The sequence below is a fragment of the Nuphar pumila genome, chromosome 1 (assembly GCF_984573655.1).
Source record: "Nuphar pumila chromosome 1, dmNupPumi1.hap1.1, whole genome shotgun sequence".
Classification (NCBI taxonomy): domain Eukaryota; kingdom Viridiplantae; phylum Streptophyta; class Magnoliopsida; order Nymphaeales; family Nymphaeaceae; genus Nuphar; species Nuphar pumila.
The window spans coordinates 3700731-3723166 of NC_143249.1; the positions used below are offsets into that span (position 1 = coordinate 3700731).

Genomic DNA, 22436 nt, shown 5'->3' on the forward strand with positions numbered 1-22436 from the left:
TTTAAACCGTAGTTGGGTCACATTATTACTATTATTATTAAAGGGAATAAAGTAAACGTGGAAAGCTTGCAATGAAAGCTGGTGCGTTAAAGGAGTCTAATATTTATTCATTACACTTCTCGTTTGCAACCATCTTATTGTGTTTTGGCTTCCCCGTACATGACATGGATTCATATATATATATATATATATATGCCAATGACATCCACGTACAAGTTTTATTTAGCAAGACCTACTTTTGGAATCCGACTTGTATACAAGGTTTTCTGGCAATCCAAAAAACAATGGCTATAAAGATGTCAATTGTCCTTACTCATAAAAACATATTTTTAATCAAAAATTATAATTCAAAAGTCAATTCTTACTAAATTGAGCATGTTGCATCTATGAGGTTAGATTGTGTCAAAACAACTTGCATCCTGAGATTCAAGCAATGTACCAAATATAAACCCTATATATATATATATATATATATATATATATATATATATATAGAGAGAGAGAGAGAGAGAGAGAGAGAGAGAGAGAGAGAGAGATTGGATTCTAAAGCAGGTTGGACGCGTGGAATTTGATATGGGTTCATCATCCACATGGAACCGATTGCATGAATGACAATCCGAACCTATGCACGCCTGATCAGACCAATCCCTTACTGTGGTATATGAGATGCTGGATAAAGGTTATGGCTTTCAGATATAATACATGACGTAGCCTTGTTATTTTTCCCAAGGGAACAATGTGGAAGTGGAAAGTCAAGCTTGAGGCCTCTCTTATGAGACAGTGCGATTTGACTTAGAGAAGGCAGTTTGAAATATATACAGGAGAGGGCATTACAGTGGACTGTTCAAGAGGCCGTAACAGTGGGCGGTTCGACATGTGTTCAGCATTGGATCAAGCCCATTATCCGCAGTCATGACCTATATCTGATTGTTTGGATCCTTATCTAGGATCTGGATCAAATCCAAATCTAGTTTAGATATAGATCCAATTTTTTGGATTCAGATCTAGTTGTTTGGATCTAGATTCAGTTTAAATTCAGATTTAGTTCAAATCCATATCCAATTCAGATCCAGATCCAGTTCAAATTCAGATTCAGTTATTGTTTAGATCCAGATCTAGTTTAGATCCAGATTCAGCTCGAATTTGAATCCAGTTATCAATTGTTATTCAAATCCAGATCCATCTGTTATTCAGACCCAGTTGATATTCAGATCCGTTACTAAGATTTCGATCCAGTTGTTGTTTGGAATTATACCCACTTGCAGTTTGCATCTATACCCATATTCTAACCCATGATCTATATCCAATTTGAACCTAGATCTTCCTATCCTAGTCAAGAGGTTGTTCAAGATGGTTCATGTCGAGGTTATTGGTCTCACCCAGTGTAATCAAATTTTTGCAAGTAGGCAAAAGCTTGGTTGTATCCTAAGTGCATAGTTGCACGAGTACCCATTGCACCAAGGGCATAATCCTAAGTGGGACATCCACCACTTGGAAGACAACACGTTTACGCATGCCGCTAGGCTCACTGGTATAATTTCAGTTACCTGACCCACTAAAGTTAAGGTAAAGATTTTAATAATTTTCAAGTGATAGTTCTGTAAATAACGACTGTAAAGGTTGAAAACTATGAGTTAACCAAGTTATCTTAGTTCGACGACACCAATTTCAAATAATGACAACACAAGGTACTCATCTTCCTCACGATTGCAAAAAGTAGTGTATGTGCTCACAGAAGACTATCCGGAAGAACGAGAGGACGAAACCATTGCTAAAAACCGCAGGAGATTAAAATGAAAATATGATGACTTCATGTGTCGCAGACACATACTTAATGCACTCTCTGACACCCTGTTCGACAACTACTCAGAAGTTAGCACTGCAAAGAAACTATAAAAAGCTCTTGAAAGCAAGTATAAAATGGAGGATGCAGAAAATCTTAAGTTTTTGGTCAACAAGTATATAGATTTTCAATTCTTTGATGATAAGCAACTGCTACCTCAAATTCATAAGATGTAGATCTTGGCTAATCAGATGAAGTCTGAGGGTATGAACCTTGATGAATCACTCCAGGTGGCTATAATCATTGGAAGATTGCCCCATCTTAAAAAGATTATCGAAATAAATTGAAACATAAGAATGATAAGTTTAACTTAGAACAACTTCTTCAACATCTTAGAATCGAGGAGGAAGCTCGATCTCAAGATAAGAAAGATGATATGAAAGAAGTTTGAGCTAAGGTAGACATGGTTGAATGTAAACCAAGGTTCAAACCCAGACTTAAAAAACAAGAACAAAAAATCTAAATTCAATGCTAAAAAGAAAAAGATTGATTCTTGCTATACCTATGAAAAACAGGGGTCACTTTGCGAGAGAATGCCATCACAAGAAGAAATTTCAAGGCAATAAGCTAGTAAACCCGATGATGACCTGGTGGCTATAGTTAGTGAGATATTTATGATTAATTTGAATAAATGATGATGCATGGATTCAGGATCAATGATCCACTCATACAATGATAAAAGTATGTTCAAAATATGCAAAACTGTAGAGAAAGACTATATGGTTTATATGGGTGATAAACATGAAGTTAAGGCTCATGGAAAAGAGAGTATGAAACTACAACCCCCAAAAATGCTTAACTATACAAAATGTGTATCATGTACCCACAATTATGAAAAATCTTGTATCTGCTTATTTGCTTGCCACTCATGGTTTCAAAGTTGTATTATAATCTGACATTATTATACTGTCGAAGAACCACAAGTTTGTAAGGAAAGGTTACACCATCAATGGACTGTTCAAATTCACTTTAAGTAAGAAAGTTGATTATTCTTCTGTTTATATGCTTGACTCATATGATTTGTAATATGCTAGATTAGAACATGTTAATTATAAATCTTTTGAGAAATATGGATAACTTAAGAATTATTTCTAAATGCAAATCTAGACATATTAAAAAATGTGATGTCTAAATTATTAGATTTAATGCACAATGATGTATGTTATTTGAAAAATACTCCAACTCATGGGGGTAACATTTATTATTGATGATTTTACAAAATTTGCGTATGAAAACAAAAGACGAATCATTTAAAAACATTTAAGATTTTCAAAGTTGAGGTAGAAAGCTTTCATAATTGTAAAATAAAGTCTTTTAAATCTGATGGAGGTGATAAAAATCTTTCAAATGAGTTCATTAAATTTTTGTGAAATTCATCAAATACATAGGCAAAATACTGGTTAAGAAAATAAAGTTTGCAAACTGTTAAGGTCATTGTATGGTTTAAAATAAATCACCTAAACAATGATATGGGAAATTTATGAAGTAATCATTTTATATGGTTTTAGAATTAATGACTTTGATAAATGTATATATAACAAAATATAAAATACTCATGTTGTAATTATTTGTTTCTATGTGGATGATATGTTAATCATGAGTAATAATGTAGAATACATAAATAATACCTAAAGATTTCTTTCATCTAAATTTGACATGAAAGATATGGGTTTAACTGATGTTAAATATGGTATTAAGTTGATTAAACATGAAAATGATTATGCATTAACTCAATCCCATTACATTGAGAAAATAATCATTATAATTGTAAGCTTGTTGCTATTCTGATTAATCTTAGTATTAAACTATTAATTAACACTGAAAGATTCATATCTCAATTGAAGTATGCAAGTATTATTGACCGTCTCTTGAATATAAAATATTTTATGAAATAAAACCCGCTGTACTTGAAGGGTACAATGATGTAAACTGAAATTCTGATTTCAATTAGTCATTATCCAAAAGTAGTTGGATATTTACCCTTGAATCTGAAGTAATTGTGTAAGGATCTAAGAAGCAAATAGTGATAACCCATTCTACAATGAAAGCAGAGTTGATATCACCAGCATCAGCTAGTATGGAAGTTGAGTGGCCAAATAATCTCTTAATGGAGATACAATTAAGAGATAAGCCAGTACCCCTGATAGCTATGCATTGCGATAGTTAAGCAATTATATACAAAGCTAAATGTAATATTTATATTAAAATATCTTGACATATCAGTTTAAGCACAATTATATCAATTGTTTACTCAAGCAAAAAGTAATCTCAATTGAATATGTGAAATTTTGTCAAAACTTAGCAGATTTGTAACAAAGAAACTTTCTCAAGATATCATAAAAGCAATTATGTTAAATTTATAAAAGCAATCACCATTGACAAAAATCCAACTACATGATAAAGGACAAACCATGTTGAGTGATTCAATGAGAAGAATAAGTCTCTGAGTGATTGGATTGAGTACTTAATAAATTTCTCATTCCTGATGTCAAGTGCTCGAAACCTATGTAAGGAAGTTGAGTTCGAATTGAACTCTTAATAAGATCTATAGGCCTTAGGGCTGGAGTGTTTCAAATAAATTTACACCCTTGATGAACTTACTTATGTGAGTGTGAAGGTGAGGTCACCTTTTATGAGACTTATACTTTCTCTTTAGAGCACTCATGAAACTATGATACAACACAGGACCCTTAATGTGCAGCTTCTATATATTGGTAGACACACTGTGACTATCTGAAGTAAAAGTGTGTGTTGCGGTATTTGAATGATCAATTAGGATTCTCAATTCAAAGCTAACGCTATTGAGGTCACAAACTAACTAAGACTGAGTAACACTAACGTGGGGGTTCAAATCCAAAATATACTTTCACTTATGTATTGAATCTTTGCGAACAACCTCTTGGGTCCTCTTCTAGAGTTTTGATCCACGTGGAGGATTATTAGAATTTATCTCAAAACTATCTCTAAGTTTTTCCTCTTATTTCTATTTTTTCCAAATTTGTGGGTAATGGGTTCTCTACAAAAGTTTAGCCTCACATTGAAGGTTGTTGAGAAAACTCTTATTTTTATATAGAAAAGTGGTGCCTTAAAGGGCAAGTCCCTCAAGGGCATTAGATCTTGAGCTTGTGCATCACTTTATTTCTTAGACCTTTGACCTTTAACTTTGGACTTTGAACTTTGGACTTTAATTTGAATTTGGATTTAGATTTAGATCTTGGGTTAGAGGTTTGACTTATCTTTTAGTATTGGGGACAAATATAATCCTCAAGTCTAAAATCAACCATTGACTTAGCCTTAAAACTGTTGTTGACTTTGCATTAAACATATTCGGATCTGTTAGACCATATCCAACATTTTTGCATGGGACTTTAATGCTCTTAACGGCCCAAAACTGCCTCTTATCCTTGACTTGTTGACTATTTTAACCATCTATGACCCATAATTGCTAGCCGTTTGGGCCTCTTAAAGGCCCTTTATGGCCTTTATGGGTGGCCTTGGGCTAGGGCTTATAAAAACCCCAGCCTTCTCTCATTCTTCTCATTTCATCCTCAACTCTCTCCTTTCTTTCTCTCTCTCTCAAGTGATCTCCAACGGGCTGTGTTTTCTCTCTCTCTTTGGTTTTGGAGTTTCAGTTTAGATCCTTATTCAAGATCCATATCTGGTTCTTATTCATATCTCTATCTAGGGTCCAACTTTAGTTCTTGTTTGGATCCTTATCCAAGATCTAGATTTAATTCTTGTTTGGATTCCTATTCATGATTTATATCTGGTTGTTCAGATCATTTTCTAAGATCTAGATCCAGATTCTATTTGGATCTAGATCCAGAACTAGATCAGATCCAAATTTAGTTCAAATCTAGATCTAGTTGTTTGGATCCAAATCCAGATCTAGTTTAGATCCAGATTCAATTTATATCCATATCTAATTCAGATCCAGTTTCAATTTGAATCTGCATCCAATTATTGTTTAGATCCATATCCAGTTTAGATCTAGATACAGTTCGAATCTAGATCCAGTTGGGGTCTAAATTCAATTCTGATTCAGTTTGAATCTAGATCCAATTGTTCATATTCAAATTCAGTTTGGATCTAGATCCATTTGCTATTCAGACCCAGTTGATATTTAGATTTGTTACTAAGATGTCAATTCAGTTGTTATTTGGATCTACACTCACTTGCAGTTTGAATCTATACCCATATCCAAACGTAAGATCCATATCCAATTCGAAGTTAGAATTTTCTATCCTAGTCAAGAAGTTGTTCAAGGTGGTTCATGTCGAGGTTATTAGTCTCACCCAGTCAAGGGTGTTGACCGAATTTTGGCGAGTAGGCAAAAGTTAGGTTGTATCCTCAGGGCATAGTTGTACGAGTACTCATTGCACTGAAGACTTGATTCTAAGTGAAGCAACTATTACTTGAAAGACTACGTGTTTACACATACCTCCAAGCTCATTGGTTCAATCTCAGTTGCCGTGGACAATTTACGGATTTTTCTCTTTCTATCTCTATCTATCTATCTATCTATATATATATATATATAGAGAGAGAGAGAGAATGATGCCAAAGAAAGGTCTAAAATCTACAACCGATGACAATAGAATAATTTTGTGTGAAGCAAGATAGACTATTTTTCTGAAAATGATGACATGGTTGGCAAAAACCGGACACAGCCTGGTTGAACTGGCCTGCTGGGCTCCAGTTTTATTGATATTTGGTGCCAAAATTTACTTTTGAGTTGCACTTGTATTCGGATATGCCGAAGCCTCTCAAGATCTCAACCTCCTGCTAGATTGCATAATTTTAACAATTTTAAGAAATTCATTCCTAATAGCCGAAACACGCAGCCGCGGGCGCGCACACACAAACACACACAAAATCTAGCATGGCTGTGGATAGTGGTGCCATATTGAAGCAGATTCTCCTGGTTGCACGGGTTAAATCACCAAATGTCAGATCTATCGTTACAGATGTGATTTGGGATATTGGATTTAATCTTTAGCAACATATAATAAGATTAAATCTTAAAGGTTGTGATGATTAGTTTTTGCTTTTAAAGATCAGATCTACAAAAATTAAAAAGTTTTGTACAATGAAGTATCATGATTTGGTATCACAGTGGACACAACACAACTGCACAATGAGAGAGAGAGAGAGAGAGGATACACTTATTTTTTTCGATATTAGAGAAAGCTTGGGTTAGGCAGACCCTATCAGTTATACAGCCGTACCATTTCGGGTTCGAACTTGCAACGTCCCAATACAAGGAGACGTGTACTAACTGCTCAAGGGGAGCCCCCAACTGGTGAGAGAGAGGCTGCACTTAATTGTACTTATTCTCTAATAAAAACCACCTGTTTTTAACATTTTCTTGTTTTTTTTTTTCCTTAGTATCTTTTTATGACAAGGAACCCCCATTGGGAACTGGATCTCAATGAATGGGCCTGCCTCCCTGAGAGGTAAACCGTGGGTGGGGTCACCGACAACCATACCCTTACTAAGCCCACCAGTTAAAGGGGTCAGCACATTCTCGAGGCCCTCTGCCGTCCGGCTATCTGTGTGTGTGTGTGTAAATAAAGCCCTAAAGATATGAACCACATTGTATAATTAGGTCACTGAATCGATCAGTCCACACTGCATCAAAATTTCTCGATTAAAAAAAAAATCATTTTCTTAGGTCGAAACAACCCACCCAAAATGTACAATCTCATCCATGTACGCTGAACACATCTGAGGCAAATAAAACTCGTACCTATATGAACTTTGGCTAGATAATACAGTACTATCGAGAGCAGCCAAATTGAGGGAATGAAGCTCATTCATATTAATAAGGGTGTCAACCGGTCGGGTTTGGTTTGGAGTCAGGTAAAACCAGACTTGGACCAGATTTTTGGGTATGGTATCAGGTCCGAACCTGAGTCTATAGGGTCGATTATAAGAAAAATCATAACCGGACCCGATAAGAACTACATGAACCAAAACCCAGTAAAACCATAATTTTTTATCATTTTACATTAAAATTTGCAGGTCTTAATCGGAACTCAGGTCGACTCCAGGTCTGGTATAAAATTTCACAAACTATACCCCGGTCTATGTATCAATCGGACCTTCCAGTCCGGACCCGGGTCTTAATCGGGTCTTCATATTTATCACCATACCTGGACCCTATAGGATTTAGTTCAGGTCGGATCCAGGTAAACCAGGCCCGTTGACACCCCTATGTATATACAGTAGTCGTTTCGGGCCCCACGTGAGTTCGATTGACACTGTTGGCAGTTCACGCTACACACGTGCACAGGAGAGAGAGAGTATTGTGGAGTGAGAGCTGGAAGCACGCGATCCGTTAGGTTGGGATTGTGTGAGTTTGGTCTGGAGGGTCACGAGGATCAAGCCCGCCCGCCCGCCCTCTCACGAGCCCACCTTCCTTTTTCCCAACCCAATATCAGCGGTGGGTCCATGAGAATTTTAATGACTAATTTACCCTCTCACACGATGGCAATATTGCTCTAAAAAAGGAGGCGTGCAAACGGATCGAATAGGATTATGCCGGATCTGAATCTAAAATGTCTACATTAGATCCGAATGCCGCAGAAGCTAGCTATTTACATATGGGATAATTGGGTAAGGAGCCTCCTGGTAAAAAAAACTGAATTTTTTTTATTTTTTAAAATTTTGGTACACATGTGAGCCTATGTAGCCTACGTGTTTGGTTTAGTTCAAACCAACCTTAGATCATATTTTCCTTATATGTAAGTTGGTTTTTCTGGTGATTGAAAAATCAACGGGCTACATTGCACTAAATTTTCTGCCCTTACAAAATTGTAATCAATGGCCAATTCCTACCAGTTTGACCATGTTAAAAACATCCTTGGAGACAGATTTGGACAAAGCAACATCCCTCTGTTAGTTCTTTTTTTACCCACAAATGGTAGCAAATACTTTTCCTTTACACATACAAAATGTAATCTATTTTGACCAGCATCCTAATTATATCCAGCTTAAAATATTGATTTAAATACGGTTCGGATCTGAAAACAATATGTTTTAATAAATCCGAATATATCTTGCATGCACATTCAGATGTTGCTTCAAGTATCCAAATCCAGAAATGACATGTTGGACTCAAATTCTATCAATGTAAAACCTTTGAAGTCCTTATCCATCAGAAAAATACCCATAATTGTTACCTTTTTTTTTTTTATGAAGGATGAAAAAACCACTATCGAGCTCCATCCTCGGTTCAAGCGGGGCAGGGCAGGGATGAGGCGGGGAAAAGTGGCAGGGATGGGGCGAGAAAAAGGGTACATTCATCCCGCCTCCATCCTCGAACGGGGATGGATTTTAACCTTCGTCCCCGCCTCCATCCCCGTTTCATACCCTTCATCCCGGTCCAAACAGGGCGGGGCCCCGCTTTCCCCCGGTCCACTGCCATTCCTAGATGAAGGACTTGAAACGGGTTAAAATCAAAACCCATGTAAGAATGGAGGGTAGGATTTTGAGACGGAGCGAGGGTGGAAACTTTGTCCCCACCCCCGCACCGGTTCATCGCCATCCTTCTCTTCTCACTTTACACAATTGTCACCGATAGTTTTTTTATTACAACTATCGGTACGCGACAGACACAGCGTAACAAGGGGCAAAAAAAAATTCCGTGAAAAATAAGGGTATTTTTGTCATATTCGAAGGCAGAACAGAGTGGCCCTAAATCGTGCCATTTGTGGCCCACACCACCTACAGTGGACAGTCGTCAATTTTGATCCACACCATTAAATTGCCAGTTTTGGATCAAGATTTATGATCTGTCTTGCGGACTTCCGCACTGAAATTGCCTGCAGTCTCAGACGAAGCCTTACGTACAGCCACGGACCGCTCCCCGCGTCCTGAACCCATTCCCTCTCTTTCATATCGATACAAAATGACAAAATTACCCTGAAATCGTCATAGCAATTTATGAATAATAATTACTTACTAAATCAGCTCATAGGGGCTCCTCTAATCTAATAAGATTGTTAATGTCTCCAAGTTTGATGGGTGTCATGAGTTCCAAATGTAAGACACCGCATCATAAATGTAAGAGAAAGTGAGAAAGAAAATCAATTATTAAAAAATAAAAAATACAATTTTAACTTTTTATGAAAAATACTTTATACAAAGATCTTGTAATCCAAACATTTATTCTTTTAGGAAAGTACAACTCTTCGCATTTTCAACAACAGTCGAGTTCGATTTCTTTGTGTTATTGTTTTGGTTCAAAATTAGTAGCTTTTTGAGTAAAGTATTTTGGCTAAAATGATTCTATTTGTCTATGTTTTTTGAAAAAATGAGTTTCTAAAAAAAAAGTTTTTAATATATTTAAGTTTAGTATTAAACATCTTTACAAATTACTTTGAATTTAAAATGTGTAGAGTTGACTGAGAAGGAACGGTTTCCTAGGGTTCAAACGGTTATAACCTAACATTTTGAATGTTAGTGGAGAATGTAAGGCTTTAAGATTCATTAGTAACAAATGAACCTCTAAAGACTTATTGATCAATCGTCCAACTTAAGTCTATAAAATTTGGAAAAGTCTCTTAGTTCATATATAGTGACTTGGTATGGCTTGGTTGATATATGATTGGTATAGACTGTTTTCTTCTTTTTTTGTACTCTTCTTTAAAAGTTGTATTCTTTTTTCAGTGGTTCAGGATAATATGGTATTTGATTGCATTAGTGCGAAAGGTAATCGAGGAAAGCATGAGATGTGTGAGCTTAATTGTATCCCAGAAGTAAAGTTGCATTTCACCCTTCTGCACTCGATTTTTAAGTGTGCGTCTCCGTGCCAATTCGATTATTGTCGATCGCCATCCCAATTATGCAAAAAAATTAATCATTTCATACAAAAGTAGCATTCTGTTCATTCATTACAATGAGCTTTTTATAAGGTTTAAGATGATAAGCAAGTTTTTAAGATGTGTACTGTATATATATCTTTTACAATCTATCCTGCCCACGGTTTATTTGGAATCTCAAAATGCAGGTTGTTTTGACTCAATTTAACCTTATAGATGTGATCAGTATGATTTATTTGGTGAGAAATGACTCTTATTCCTGGTTTATAGCAAACAAAAAATGTCTTAAATAGAAAAAAAAAATCAATGTGTTTATGATTATCGATTTTGGAAGCTAGAAAACCTGTACACAATTTTGGACAATTCAAAAGTCGAGTCCTACTAAGTAAAATATATAGGTCATATCTTCGTATTTAAATTTAATACAAAATAATAATAAAAAAAAGGCTTTTCCCAGGCCTATTACACATACATATAATAAAATTGTAGCAAAGATTAACTCAAAAAGCTTTTAAAAGCTTAAGATGATTATGTAGGGAACAACCCCCGCACCGCCAAACAAACCTACGGACGAAGGGGAGGGCTTAATGGTCATTTTACAGCATGCAGTACGGACACTGCCTGGTGATACACCTGAAGGGACGTTCCGACTAAGAGGGCAGTTTCGACATTTCATGTTTGCATGTGCGAAGGGAATAGAAACCCATCGACGAGCTTCGAGGTCCCTGATAAAATAAAATCTCAAATATCTTCTTAAGTGGCGATGTCGCCGTCTGAGCTCGCACGTGCCGGGGGGTTGTGGGGGGCATGACGAGGAGGAGGGAGCACTGGCAGTCAATAGTACAAAGGGCTGCCATGTTGGTGGTGGCTCCGTGCCTCCTGCTGCTGCTCCTCCTGTCCCACTCTGATCTGAGCAAGATTCTGAACATGTCCGCTTGCCTATGAAAGCTTCATCCATCACATCCATTAATTCACCCACTCCCTTTCATTCTTCTGATTCTAACCATTGGACGCTAACTCCCCCTTCCTTTTCTCTCTCTAGAAATTGGTATCAAAGAATTGCTATCTTTGTTCCCAATTGAAGCTATATATAAGTCCATCATTGACAAACCAAAACTCCCACAAATTTGAATTGGTTTTTGGTCCTTATTTTAACGAGGAAAGAAAAACCCCAACATCTTCATTTGTGGTTTTCTTGAGGGAAGATGCAAGGTGGTGGTGGGGAGGTGGTGAAACAAGCAGGGGAGAAGAAGGGTGGGGAGCTCAGGCCAGCAGAAGAGGCGCTGAGATGCCCACGCTGTGATTCTTCTAACACCAAGTTCTGTTACTACAACAACTACAGCTTAACCCAACCCAGGCACTTCTGCAAGACCTGTAGGCGTTACTGGACCAAAGGAGGGGCGTTGAGGAACGTTCCTATAGGAGGAGGCTGCAGAAAGAACAAGAGGAGCAGCAACAAGACTTCCTCTTCCAACTCTTCACAGAGAAGCCTCAATGAGGAGGACACCAGAATCATGCCTCGCATCTCCTCTACTATACAACCATCAGAAGCCTTGATATCAAGCAATTACACGCTGAAGCTCCTTCGTGGTCTCTCCTCTTCACCTTGTATGGAGTTTCAGGTTGGTGGGTTACCCTCCTATAGGCCCCAACCTGGTGCCTTGAGCCAGTTTCTCTCTTTTGGTAACCACCCTTCATCTTCTTCTTGCTCCTCTAGTACTACTACCTCTTCTGGGGTTATTGGTTGCCCTCTTTCTGGTGCTGGGTTTTGTGGGTTTAGTGGGATGGGCTCTCAACAGAACATGCACAGCACTATAGCTTCTTCTATCGAGTCATTGAGTACCATCAATGCGGATCTGCACTTGAAGTTGCAACAGCAGAGGATGGCGATGCTGCTGAGTGAAGAGCATCACAAGGAGATGAATATGAGTATCAGTGGTTCTCGGGTTGAATCCCATCATGAAAATGATCATCAACAGCAACAGTCACAGATATGCGTTGAAAACCCCATTAGTGTGAGAACTGATGGAGTTTGCAGTTTCAGTGGTTGCAGAAGATCAATCAGTGTTGTAGAGTACTGTGGTCCGAGGGAGACTAGTGAATGGGTTTTTGAGAACTCGTGGCCTGATTTACATCAATACAGTTCATTGCCTTAGAGAAAATAATCAAATCCAAGAAACGTATACAGAATTGTGCAAAAGAGATTCTGCGTTTTGATTTCTTTTTTTCCCTTATTTCCTTATCCTTCAGTTGTTTGTATGATCAAAGTTGTAATAGTATGGTTATTATCAGAATTTTTAAAATATATTTTTCTTTTGTTTTGCCTTTTTTGTCTTTTTTTTTTAGTTGTGTGTATTGTTGTAGATAGTGGCAATAAAGATGTTCATTTTTTTTTGCTTTGGCACACAACTTTATGGCATTGGACTGTTATGTCGATCTGAACTTTAATGGCAAATCCTTGTTTTGTTCTATGTTCAGTCAGTCCCCTCTCTCTCTCACTGATATGATACATCACTATGCAGTATTTTTTTTCTTTTTCTTTTTTAACTTTAATGACAGATATTTGCTTTGTTCTGTGTTCAGTCACTCCTCCCTCTCTCTGATCTGATACATCTCTATACAGTATCTTTTTTTTCTTTTTTTAATGAATATAGTTGACACCTCTCTCTCTCTCTCTCTCTGATAGCACGGGTTGCACATTTAATGCATATGAAACCCTAAACGCAAAAAGCTCCCACACATGGCCTAGAATCAAAACCTACCCATTAAAAACGGTATTTTTTTTCTAAATTCTGACCTTATATATGTGATTCATAGGCTTATTTTTATACGAATCAGTTATTGGAGTATTTGATTCCTATGCGTGGATAGGTTTTATAAGATTTAAAAAATCAATGGCCTACAATTTTCATAAAATTTTGAAGCTCCAAATATCATTTTTTCATCTAAAATGCATGATCCAAGTATCAATTTCATGCTGAACACATCTGTAAGGTTAATTTTTTTTAAAAAAATACTGAAAATATAAAATATTTTTTAATGAATAGGTTTGATAAGTTTACTATTGAGTAGGTTTTCATAACCCACAATACTCCGCTGCAACTATTAATTACGGAATGTCCAAGAAAGTGCGAAAGAGTTTTTAGCACATTTGACCTCAGACTCTCTTCGTATCTGTTTTTATCTATTTCTCGTAACTTTTGTTAAAAATAAAAGGGAAAATTTTATTGCACTTCTTTGATTTCCACTCCGTTATTCAGCAATCACGCCATCGTTCATACGAAAATGATTTTCCATACTTATCAAAACTGAAAAAACTGTAAGCCACATTAAACGTCACTCGTTTTGTATGTGTTGTTTGTTGGTTACGCGGATACCATCGAGGGTTGAAAGATTTTTCTATCAATTATATATACTTTATCATGGTATAGCGTATGTTTGCAATTCTTGCTACATCAACACTTGTTGCAGGAAAAAATTTCCAAGCAACATGTAGTCGGTGGAAAAAAAAGGGAAAAGACATACCAACGGAGGCCCCACTTGTCTGGTAGGAGCAGCTAGTGCACGTCACGTTATGTTGGTAAGTTGCAGGTTCAAAACCCAATGGTATAGTTGTATAACCGGTAGGGGTCTGGCTAAACCCATCTTGCCTTTCAAAAAAAAAAAAGGCAAAAAAACAAGACAGGCGTGAAATGAATGAATTCTGCATTCAGTGGTAATTTTATTCGCCACAATATGTAGTCAGCTGAGGCTTCCCCATGCTGACTGCCGCTATACATGTCCACTGGCAATTTCAACAAGCCGGACGTTAAAAGTATGTCGCTGTTTATCTGATTTGTTGTAGTGCCAGTTTTCTGATAAAAAAAAACATTCTGAGCATTTTTCCAATCAAAAGGTGTTGGTAATATACTAGACGTTATCAGAGGGCGAGAGATTGTATTTAGAAGTTTTCTTTTTTTAACCATTGGGGCTTTGCTTGTCTGGCAGGAGCAGTTAGGACACGTCAACTTGTGTTGGGACGTTGCAAGTTCGAATCTCAATGGCATATGGTTGTACAACTGGTAAGGGTATGCGCCCAACCCCAGCTTTCTCTATCGAAAAAAAAAAAAGTTCTTTTCTCTGGTGATAATCAGGTAAAGACTGCTGATTTCCTATTCAGCAGAAGTACAATTGGTTGGCCCATGCCTTATCGATGTAAAACCCCATGTCTCCCTTGCCCACCAGGGGTAGTCGAATACACCCAGCTTTGGCCTCTCGGCGAATGATTTTGTTAGACAAGTAGTTTTTCTTTTCAGTTAGCATAATTTATATAATTTATGATTCTTTTAAAAATTAATTAAGGTATTGATTTAAACCTTTTCAAATGACATAAATGTTTAATTAAGGGTTTAAGTTTTTTTTATTAGGATTTATCTGATAATAGGATGCATGTTTTGATTTTATGGGTTTTATTTGTTTTTTTAGCATAATGTATCATAGCGTTTTTATTTTTAAATATCATAAATGTTTAATTAGAGTTTTGAGGTTTTCCGTATATTTTTTAATCAGCAATATATAGGCATCTAATGTGTGCTTGATTTTAGTTAGAATATTAGTGTTGTTTTTCAATGAAAGTAAATCCATGATTTTTTAGAGATTAAGGTATTGGTTTGCATTTCTTTAAATGATGCCAATGCTTAATTACAGTTTTTGGGTTTTTTGTATTATTTTATTTTAATATATCATTAAGCAAGATTCCATTAATGAATGCCTGATTTTTATTATTACTCGTCAAGCCCCTAAATATTTGATTCCTGTTAAAATCTAAGTTTTTTTTTGGTTTTTAACTGCCATGAATATTTAATTAGGCACTTTTTGTCTTTTTTTTTTTATCAACATTAAACGTGATATGCATGTTTGATTTTGGTTAGTTAGAATTTGAGGTATTATATATTTTTTAATTAACATGTATATGAATTATGTTGTTAGAATTTAAGGTTTAATTTTTTTTTTTTTACTGTGCATTTGTGCCCACCCTAATTTTAGATTCCTGACTCTTGGCCCCTGACTCAAATGACATTGGATGGGACAAAACTGGGGCATCATTATCAGCAATATATAAATCCAACTTCAGCAGCAAACCAGTCCAGAGCTTCCCTTCCAAAACTACCCAGTTTGCCAACAAGAAATTTTAAGATATTTAAGGAATCCACACTCGACGTTGTCAAGATCGTCTTGGGCCATGAATCATTTTCCAAACAATTCAAGTGAATCAGGAGATACCGATAATCATTTTGATCGCTCAACTTTTAACCAAAGAAAGACACATGTGAAGATAATATTAATATAATATCTAAAAATATGTTTTTGATGACAAAGAACCCTCGCCGAAGACCTCAGGTGGAGCCCCACAACCACCTTGCCTTGCCTTGCCTTGCCTTGCCTTACCTTACCTGGCCCACCTCTGAAAGCTATGGACACACTCATGCGTCTCGGGTTTGTTACGGGCTCTTCGATACTTTAAAATTATTAAAAAAAACTATATTTGACCGTTTTTATTTTTAAATTTTTTTTTTTTGAAAATTAGCCCGTCCAAGCCAGTTTCGCATCGATACATGGCACTGATACTATGCATCGGCGATCCAAATGTGTGGCAACAACAGCTCGACTTTTTAATCTTTAGGGCACGGTACTTTGTTGTACGTGCCTTGGTGCAGGACGATTTTGTTAGGTGCAAGAAGAGAGGGGAGAGGAAATTCCAAGAAAAAACGTGGGGTGTTTTTCTTTTTTGGAAAAAGTTTGGTTTTGATGGTGTGGAATAGTCCCACATTGATCGTGTTTTATATCATGATTATGATTGTGAAACTGTGTGAGCCGAAAATCGATCCAACAGATTTGATGCATTCACGACTAAGCTCACTGTCTCTCTTCATCAACCGCAGCACAGATTCGTTCGCCAACTTCACAGCTTATTTTGTCATCACTCCTCAAATATGACACTGAGAAATTAAGACAGTTCCCTTGTTGACGATAGCATCTGATTGAGGAAAGATTGCATCCAACTGACATCTAAATACAAGGGGTAAAGCCCATAGAGTTTTTACCTTGTCAGAACAAGTATTACGCTGTCAGAAATATGACCGTAAGTATAGATCTGTTTCCGGAGGCGGTTTCTCCATGTAAATATATATAAAAAAAAACTAACATCCAAATAATTGATATCACTAGAACCACTGCCTATAAGAGACTCCCTAGTCATTGGGTTTATTTTTATTGCACTAAGTTAGGTTCATTTTGATGTTACTATTTTGTCCATTCCATAACCAAAAAATTGAGGTCTCTCTCTCTCTCTCTCTCTCTCTCTCTATATATATATATATATATATATATATATATATATATATATATATATCAAAGAATGGATCATGATATTTTGACCACGCAAATTGCATGTTGAGAGAATCATATGGGGCTTATAGTTTATATGGTTGAAATGGTGATATTGTAGGTTTAAACCCTACTAAGCCACTCATAATGGTGATATTGTAGGTTCAAACCCTACTAAGCCAATTCCTTTTTTCCCGTGTACAGTAAGAAGGAGCATATGGACAGGGAGTGAACAAATAACTGTTAAATGTTACATTGCAATTCAATCATGTGTTGTTAGTTATAAATAAAATTAATCTGCAATATAGACTACGACTTCTTGAAGTTGCTAGTTAGCAAGCAAATTGGTATGCAACATATAAACTACAAATTCATGAAGCAGGATAGCATGCGTCTTCATACAAATACACGTGAACTGTATACTGTTAGCAACTAGTTGTTGTTCTTTGATTTCTCTTTTCTCATAAGAAATTGTAGCAGTTTGTCTTTATCAATTACTATCTCCAGCCTCCTTGCTGTGGTTCTCTGTTGATTCTACTCCCATGGACTAACCTTATGTGTACACAAGACCTGTGAACTGTATACCGTTAGCAACTATTTGTTGTTCTTTGATTTCTCTTTTCTCATAAGAAATTGTGGCAATGTGTCTTTATCAATTACTATCTCCAACCTCCTTGCTGTGGTTCTCTGTTGATTCTACTCCCATGGACTCCCTTTTGTGTACCTCCCCTTGATGTTCTTGTTAGCCTTCCATAAGCCGCCTTTGATGAATCAATCTGCCTAAGCCTCTTTATATCTGATGGAATTGCTTTCTTCTCTAGTAATGATGTTGGCAATGAGATGCTGTTCTCCGAGTCCACAGGACCCATTTTGGTTTCCCTTTTCCTTTTGACTTCTTGCAGTGAATCAGCTCCTCTCAGCAAAATAGACCCCATGGTCCCCATCTGTGCATGTTTGTCATGGTTAGTGAGTCTGTTCATCGAGTCTGAGCTCCTTAGTATGTGGGAATCGATTTCGCATTGTGGTATCAGTTCTGCTGAAAGTGGAGTACATATTTCCTTTGCACCAACAGTGGATAGTTTGTTCAAGCCTCCTTGCTGCTGCTGCTGCTCTTTCAGCTTGTTTTCTAGCTCCTTAATAGATAGTTTGCTCAACTCTTGCTGCTGCTGCTGCTCTTTCAGCTTGTTTTCAAGCTCTTTAACCTTCATAAAATACATCAAACAATTGTTATTTGACGAAGTGCTTCTGAAAAGAAAGAAACTAGCAAGTATGTTATCCCCATGGACCTTTTGCTGAAGGGTTCTGGATAGTCCGTCCTTTTCTTTCAAAATATCTTCAAACTGCAACTTTTGCCTCTCTAATTGGCTCTGCAGTTCCTTTGTCTTTAAATCAGACCACCCTTCTAGCTCTTTAATCTGCAATAAGTATGATCAGTTAATTGTATAGCATTAGCATATTACTTTATTACATTCGGCAATAACCTTTATAGTTTATATAAACACACTAACTTCAATTCTACTAGCGCATACCTTCTCTTGGTAGCTCTTACATTGCTGTTCTTTCCCTTTAAGCTTAAGCTCAAAACTCCGACAATTTTCTTCTAACTGTCTCATGGTTTCGTCTTTGAGCTTCAACTCTTGTTTTGCTCGCTCTAGCTGCATTTGAAGCCAAAGCAGAATTTACTTAATTTAGTTTGCATAGTAAGCATCATCCACTTATAAATAGACGTAACAAATGCTCAACCTACCATGCTTTTCTGCTTCTGATGCTCGCCAACGTCGATCTGCTTCTTTGCAGGACCTAGCTCCACACCTCGAACTCTAGTAGCAAAACTTAGTGAGCTCAATGTTTCACTCGAATCATTATCTGATGGGCTGATTTGCACAAACATCAGTGTTTTTGAGTCGCCACCTACATTGCAAATAATTTGGAATCAATAGATGTTCCATTTCTGAGAGTAAAGTATTACGTAGAATGAACATGCCAAAGCAAATTCAATAAAATACCTAATGAGTCTTGCAGCAAATGTGTGAGTTTGGAATTCCTGCAAAGAATCAGATGAATCTTATTCATATTTGAAGAATGAATGAATTTGTTCACCAATGTCCGTACTTTTGATAATGGATGTCAACCTGAATGGAACATGGCCAGTTTTGGTAGCTAGAGCAGAAATGACATCTCCAAGAGCTGAAAGTGAGCGGTTAATGTTCTTAGCCTCATTCAGGCGCTCCCCTCGCGCATCCGTTTTAGCAAGCCTCTCACTGCCTGCTAAGTCAACCAACCAAAGCTTGCTCTTGGTGCACTCACCATTCATCAAGCTTTTCGCTCTTACTGTTATGCAGATCAGGCTGAAAGAAATGAAAATAAGTAAGAAGTAGGCAGCATATGATAATAAGCTGATAGGCATATCGATTGACACAAACCAGTGAGATCGGCTACTGTGATCATTGACATTGTTGGACCCAACTGCCCTGGCATTGCTTCCAGCTTGGAACACACTCCATACCTCTTGTATGTTGTTTACTTTGGCCTCCACAGCTCCAGGTACATGATGAACTCCTTCAGCTTCTTGCCTCACCTCCAACCTAAATACAACAAAAATACCACTTTGGATTAGGAAAGTTCAGAATTTTGACCCTCAATATCATTACGGAAATAAGTATTTTGCAATTTTCTGATCTTACTTTTTCGAAGAAGGTGCAAGATCAAGTAGGTCTCGTATCTGTTCATTGTACACTTCAAGCACGCTTATGAATATCTCATAGTTGAAGGTCTCACTTCTCTCCTTGGCAATTCGAAAAAGCTCTTCTAGAGTCCTGTAATTCACTCCTCTGTTCTGATCAGTTCCTTCCATTGTGAAAGTCTTCCCTGTCCCAGTCTGACCGTATGCGAAGATGCAGACGTTGTAGCCATCAAGAACAGACACAACCAATGCCGAAGCATCCGAAAACACATCGACTGCTCATATAACACAATTCAGCCATAAGTCTATGAACTATATAGCAAAGTGCCGTCACTGGTAGGAAATTGAAACTTTCAGGAAATTCAGTGGGATTGAATCAGTGCCTAACAGGTCAAGTGGCCAATGGACTTGACGACGAGGAGCATACATATCAGCAACTTCAAAACGGCAATGAATGATGAAATCAACTCTAGCATGGCAGCACTAACTTATGACCACGTTGGCATAATCTATGATGTGGTTAATTCTGTCAATTGATAAGTCGTTCCATACCTTGATCATCTTTTGGGGTATAAACCCTGTCAAACTTGAAGGTTTTCTTTGTGCTCCCACCAGTGTTTATGCTGATTTCACCATCCTTTGCCGCTTCAAAATCTGTCACCATTACTGAACCTGAAGAAACCTCCTCTTTGCTCAATGGGCGACACCTACAGAAAACTCTTATGTTCCCTGAAATAGATCAAACAAGAACCAGTTCAATTTAACATGCATCAGCAGAGAAGAAAAAAAAATACATGAGAAAAAGAGCATGCCTTTTATTTCAAGAACTTTGTTGTAAAGTTTCTTTCTCGCTGCCTGCTCTTGACTATACTTGAGCTTCAAGTCTTCACACTGTTTGACTGCATAGAGTAAGAAATATGCTCATCAAGCATTCTTATATTGGACACCTCAAATATGGGCCTTCTCTCTGTGTGAACGCAAAGGAATACAATCAAGATTAAGATGAAACTTAAAATGTTGTTAGATGGGGGTGCCATGGACTTACCCAATGATTGAACTGCATGGGTCATTTTATTTAGATCAGGGATCGACGTAGCGCACCCGTGTGCTTCCTCAGCTAGCTTGACATAGTCCTTCCTCATAACCTTTTTTTTTTTTTTTTGAAAAAAGAGTAACAGAACACTGATAAATATAATTCTCAAGATCTACACTCGAGCTGCTTAACAACAGAAAAAGATACCTGTAGTTGCTCTTGTAACTTTTTCACCGAGTCCGACCAAAACTTCTTACCATGTTCATACTTCTCAACAGCTTCCCTCAATCTTCTTTCTTTGATCTCCATATCTTGATCTGGGAAGAAACAAACAAAAAGGGGAATCAAATTTGACATTCTTTTTATCTTATGCGAATAATTTATTGATTCACGGGAAATCACCTTGAGAATCAAATTGGAAGCACTTCTTCTCCAGTTCAGCTTGTAATTTCTCAAGTTTGTCATTTGCCTCTGAAAGCGCCATCCAGGATTCATAGCATTCATCTGTTTTAAGCGTGTACTGACTCATCAGCTCGTGATTTTTCTTCTCCAATTTCTCCAGAGACGCCAAACTTCTTTCTCTGATCTACAACCCAATTGCCAAAACCTGTAAACTGTTGTTTCTTTTGTCTTAATTTCAAGGTCTACTTCAATTCTTCATCTCAGATTACTGACCTGATCCACGGAAACTTCAACCTGTGACGAACATTTGTTGCAAACAACATAGTTGGGATTCATCAGAGTACCTGCAATCCATGCAAATGTTAGCCTCATTTGAACATTAACTACAGGATGGAAGATATATCAACCACAGTTCATTCATTAATACCAGATGATTTTGGCGCTCTTCTAATGCAAATTCCGGATACCAGAGGGCTTCCAATGATGGACTCAAATCTTACAGCTATTGCATCCCCATGTTGAGCAAGAGTTTCCCTAATATCTACAACCTGAAGAGGACTGTTGGCCCCCACACATGAATATATGTCCAGTGCAGAGAGGACCTGAAATTCATCAAAACCCTTCAGATGAAAAGAGAGGAGATGATCAAACAAGGAAACAGGGAAAGCAGAAAGAAGATGCTTACCTTTTCTTCCTGTACAAAGACATCGAAAACCCGCATCCCCCGCGGCCCATTAGTGTTAACAATCTCCGCAAAATGGAGGTCAACAAAATAGTCCCCCGGCTCGAGATTGTCAAAGAAGTAAGAGAAATTTCCAAATCTTGCAGACTGATAGACGCCTGGGAAATCTTCCCCGCCGATGATCTTCTCCTCTGTTCTTATAACGTCCCCGCCTTTGAAAAACCCATCTACCAAACAATCCAACCCTTGAATCTTTCCACCACCAGCATTCACAAACATCAAAAAACCCTCTGATCCAAAACAATAAAATAAAAGAACAACCCTTCAAAATGAAGCATTACAAGGGTGAAATCTTAACAAAAAGGGGAAAAAGAGAAAAGAAAGGCAAAAGAAACCCAGTAAACGAAAAACGAACCTGAGAGATTGACCTGATTCAACCCACACTTCAGAAATCTGGAACCAGGAGAGCACAGCATCGAATCTACGGAGTCTTCACCGTGACCGCCGGAGAAAATTTCAGGTGGGTGATCGAAATAAGGAAGTGAGCAGCCGTGTTCCCTCTCGAGATCATCCGAAAGCGTCCTGAAAATCTGTGTTTCCAT

At 37.3% G+C, this 22436-nt stretch overlaps 2 protein-coding genes across 2 annotated transcripts; one reads left to right on the plus strand and one right to left on the minus strand.

Annotated features, from left to right (window-relative positions):
* The first annotated feature begins 11873 nt into the window (after positions 1-11873).
* Positions 11874-12824, plus strand: LOC149847713 (dof zinc finger protein DOF5.7-like). Its single transcript, XM_090002008.1, has one exon. The coding sequence runs from the start codon at positions 11874-11876 to the stop codon at positions 12822-12824; it is 951 nt and encodes a 316-aa protein (XP_089858134.1).
* A 4869-nt stretch (positions 12825-17693) lies between these two features.
* On the minus strand, positions 17694-22436 carry LOC149847714 (kinesin-like protein KIN-14R). The gene is given in 17 exon segments (XM_090002019.1): positions 17694-18236; positions 18321-18449; positions 18564-18689; positions 18782-18945; positions 19041-19078; positions 19167-19382; positions 19458-19619; positions 19719-19992; positions 20270-20446; positions 20530-20616; positions 20763-20862; positions 20958-21067; positions 21153-21306; positions 21399-21496; positions 21580-21754; positions 21838-22124; positions 22250-22436. Coding segments are annotated over 17 exon segments (3027 nt in total).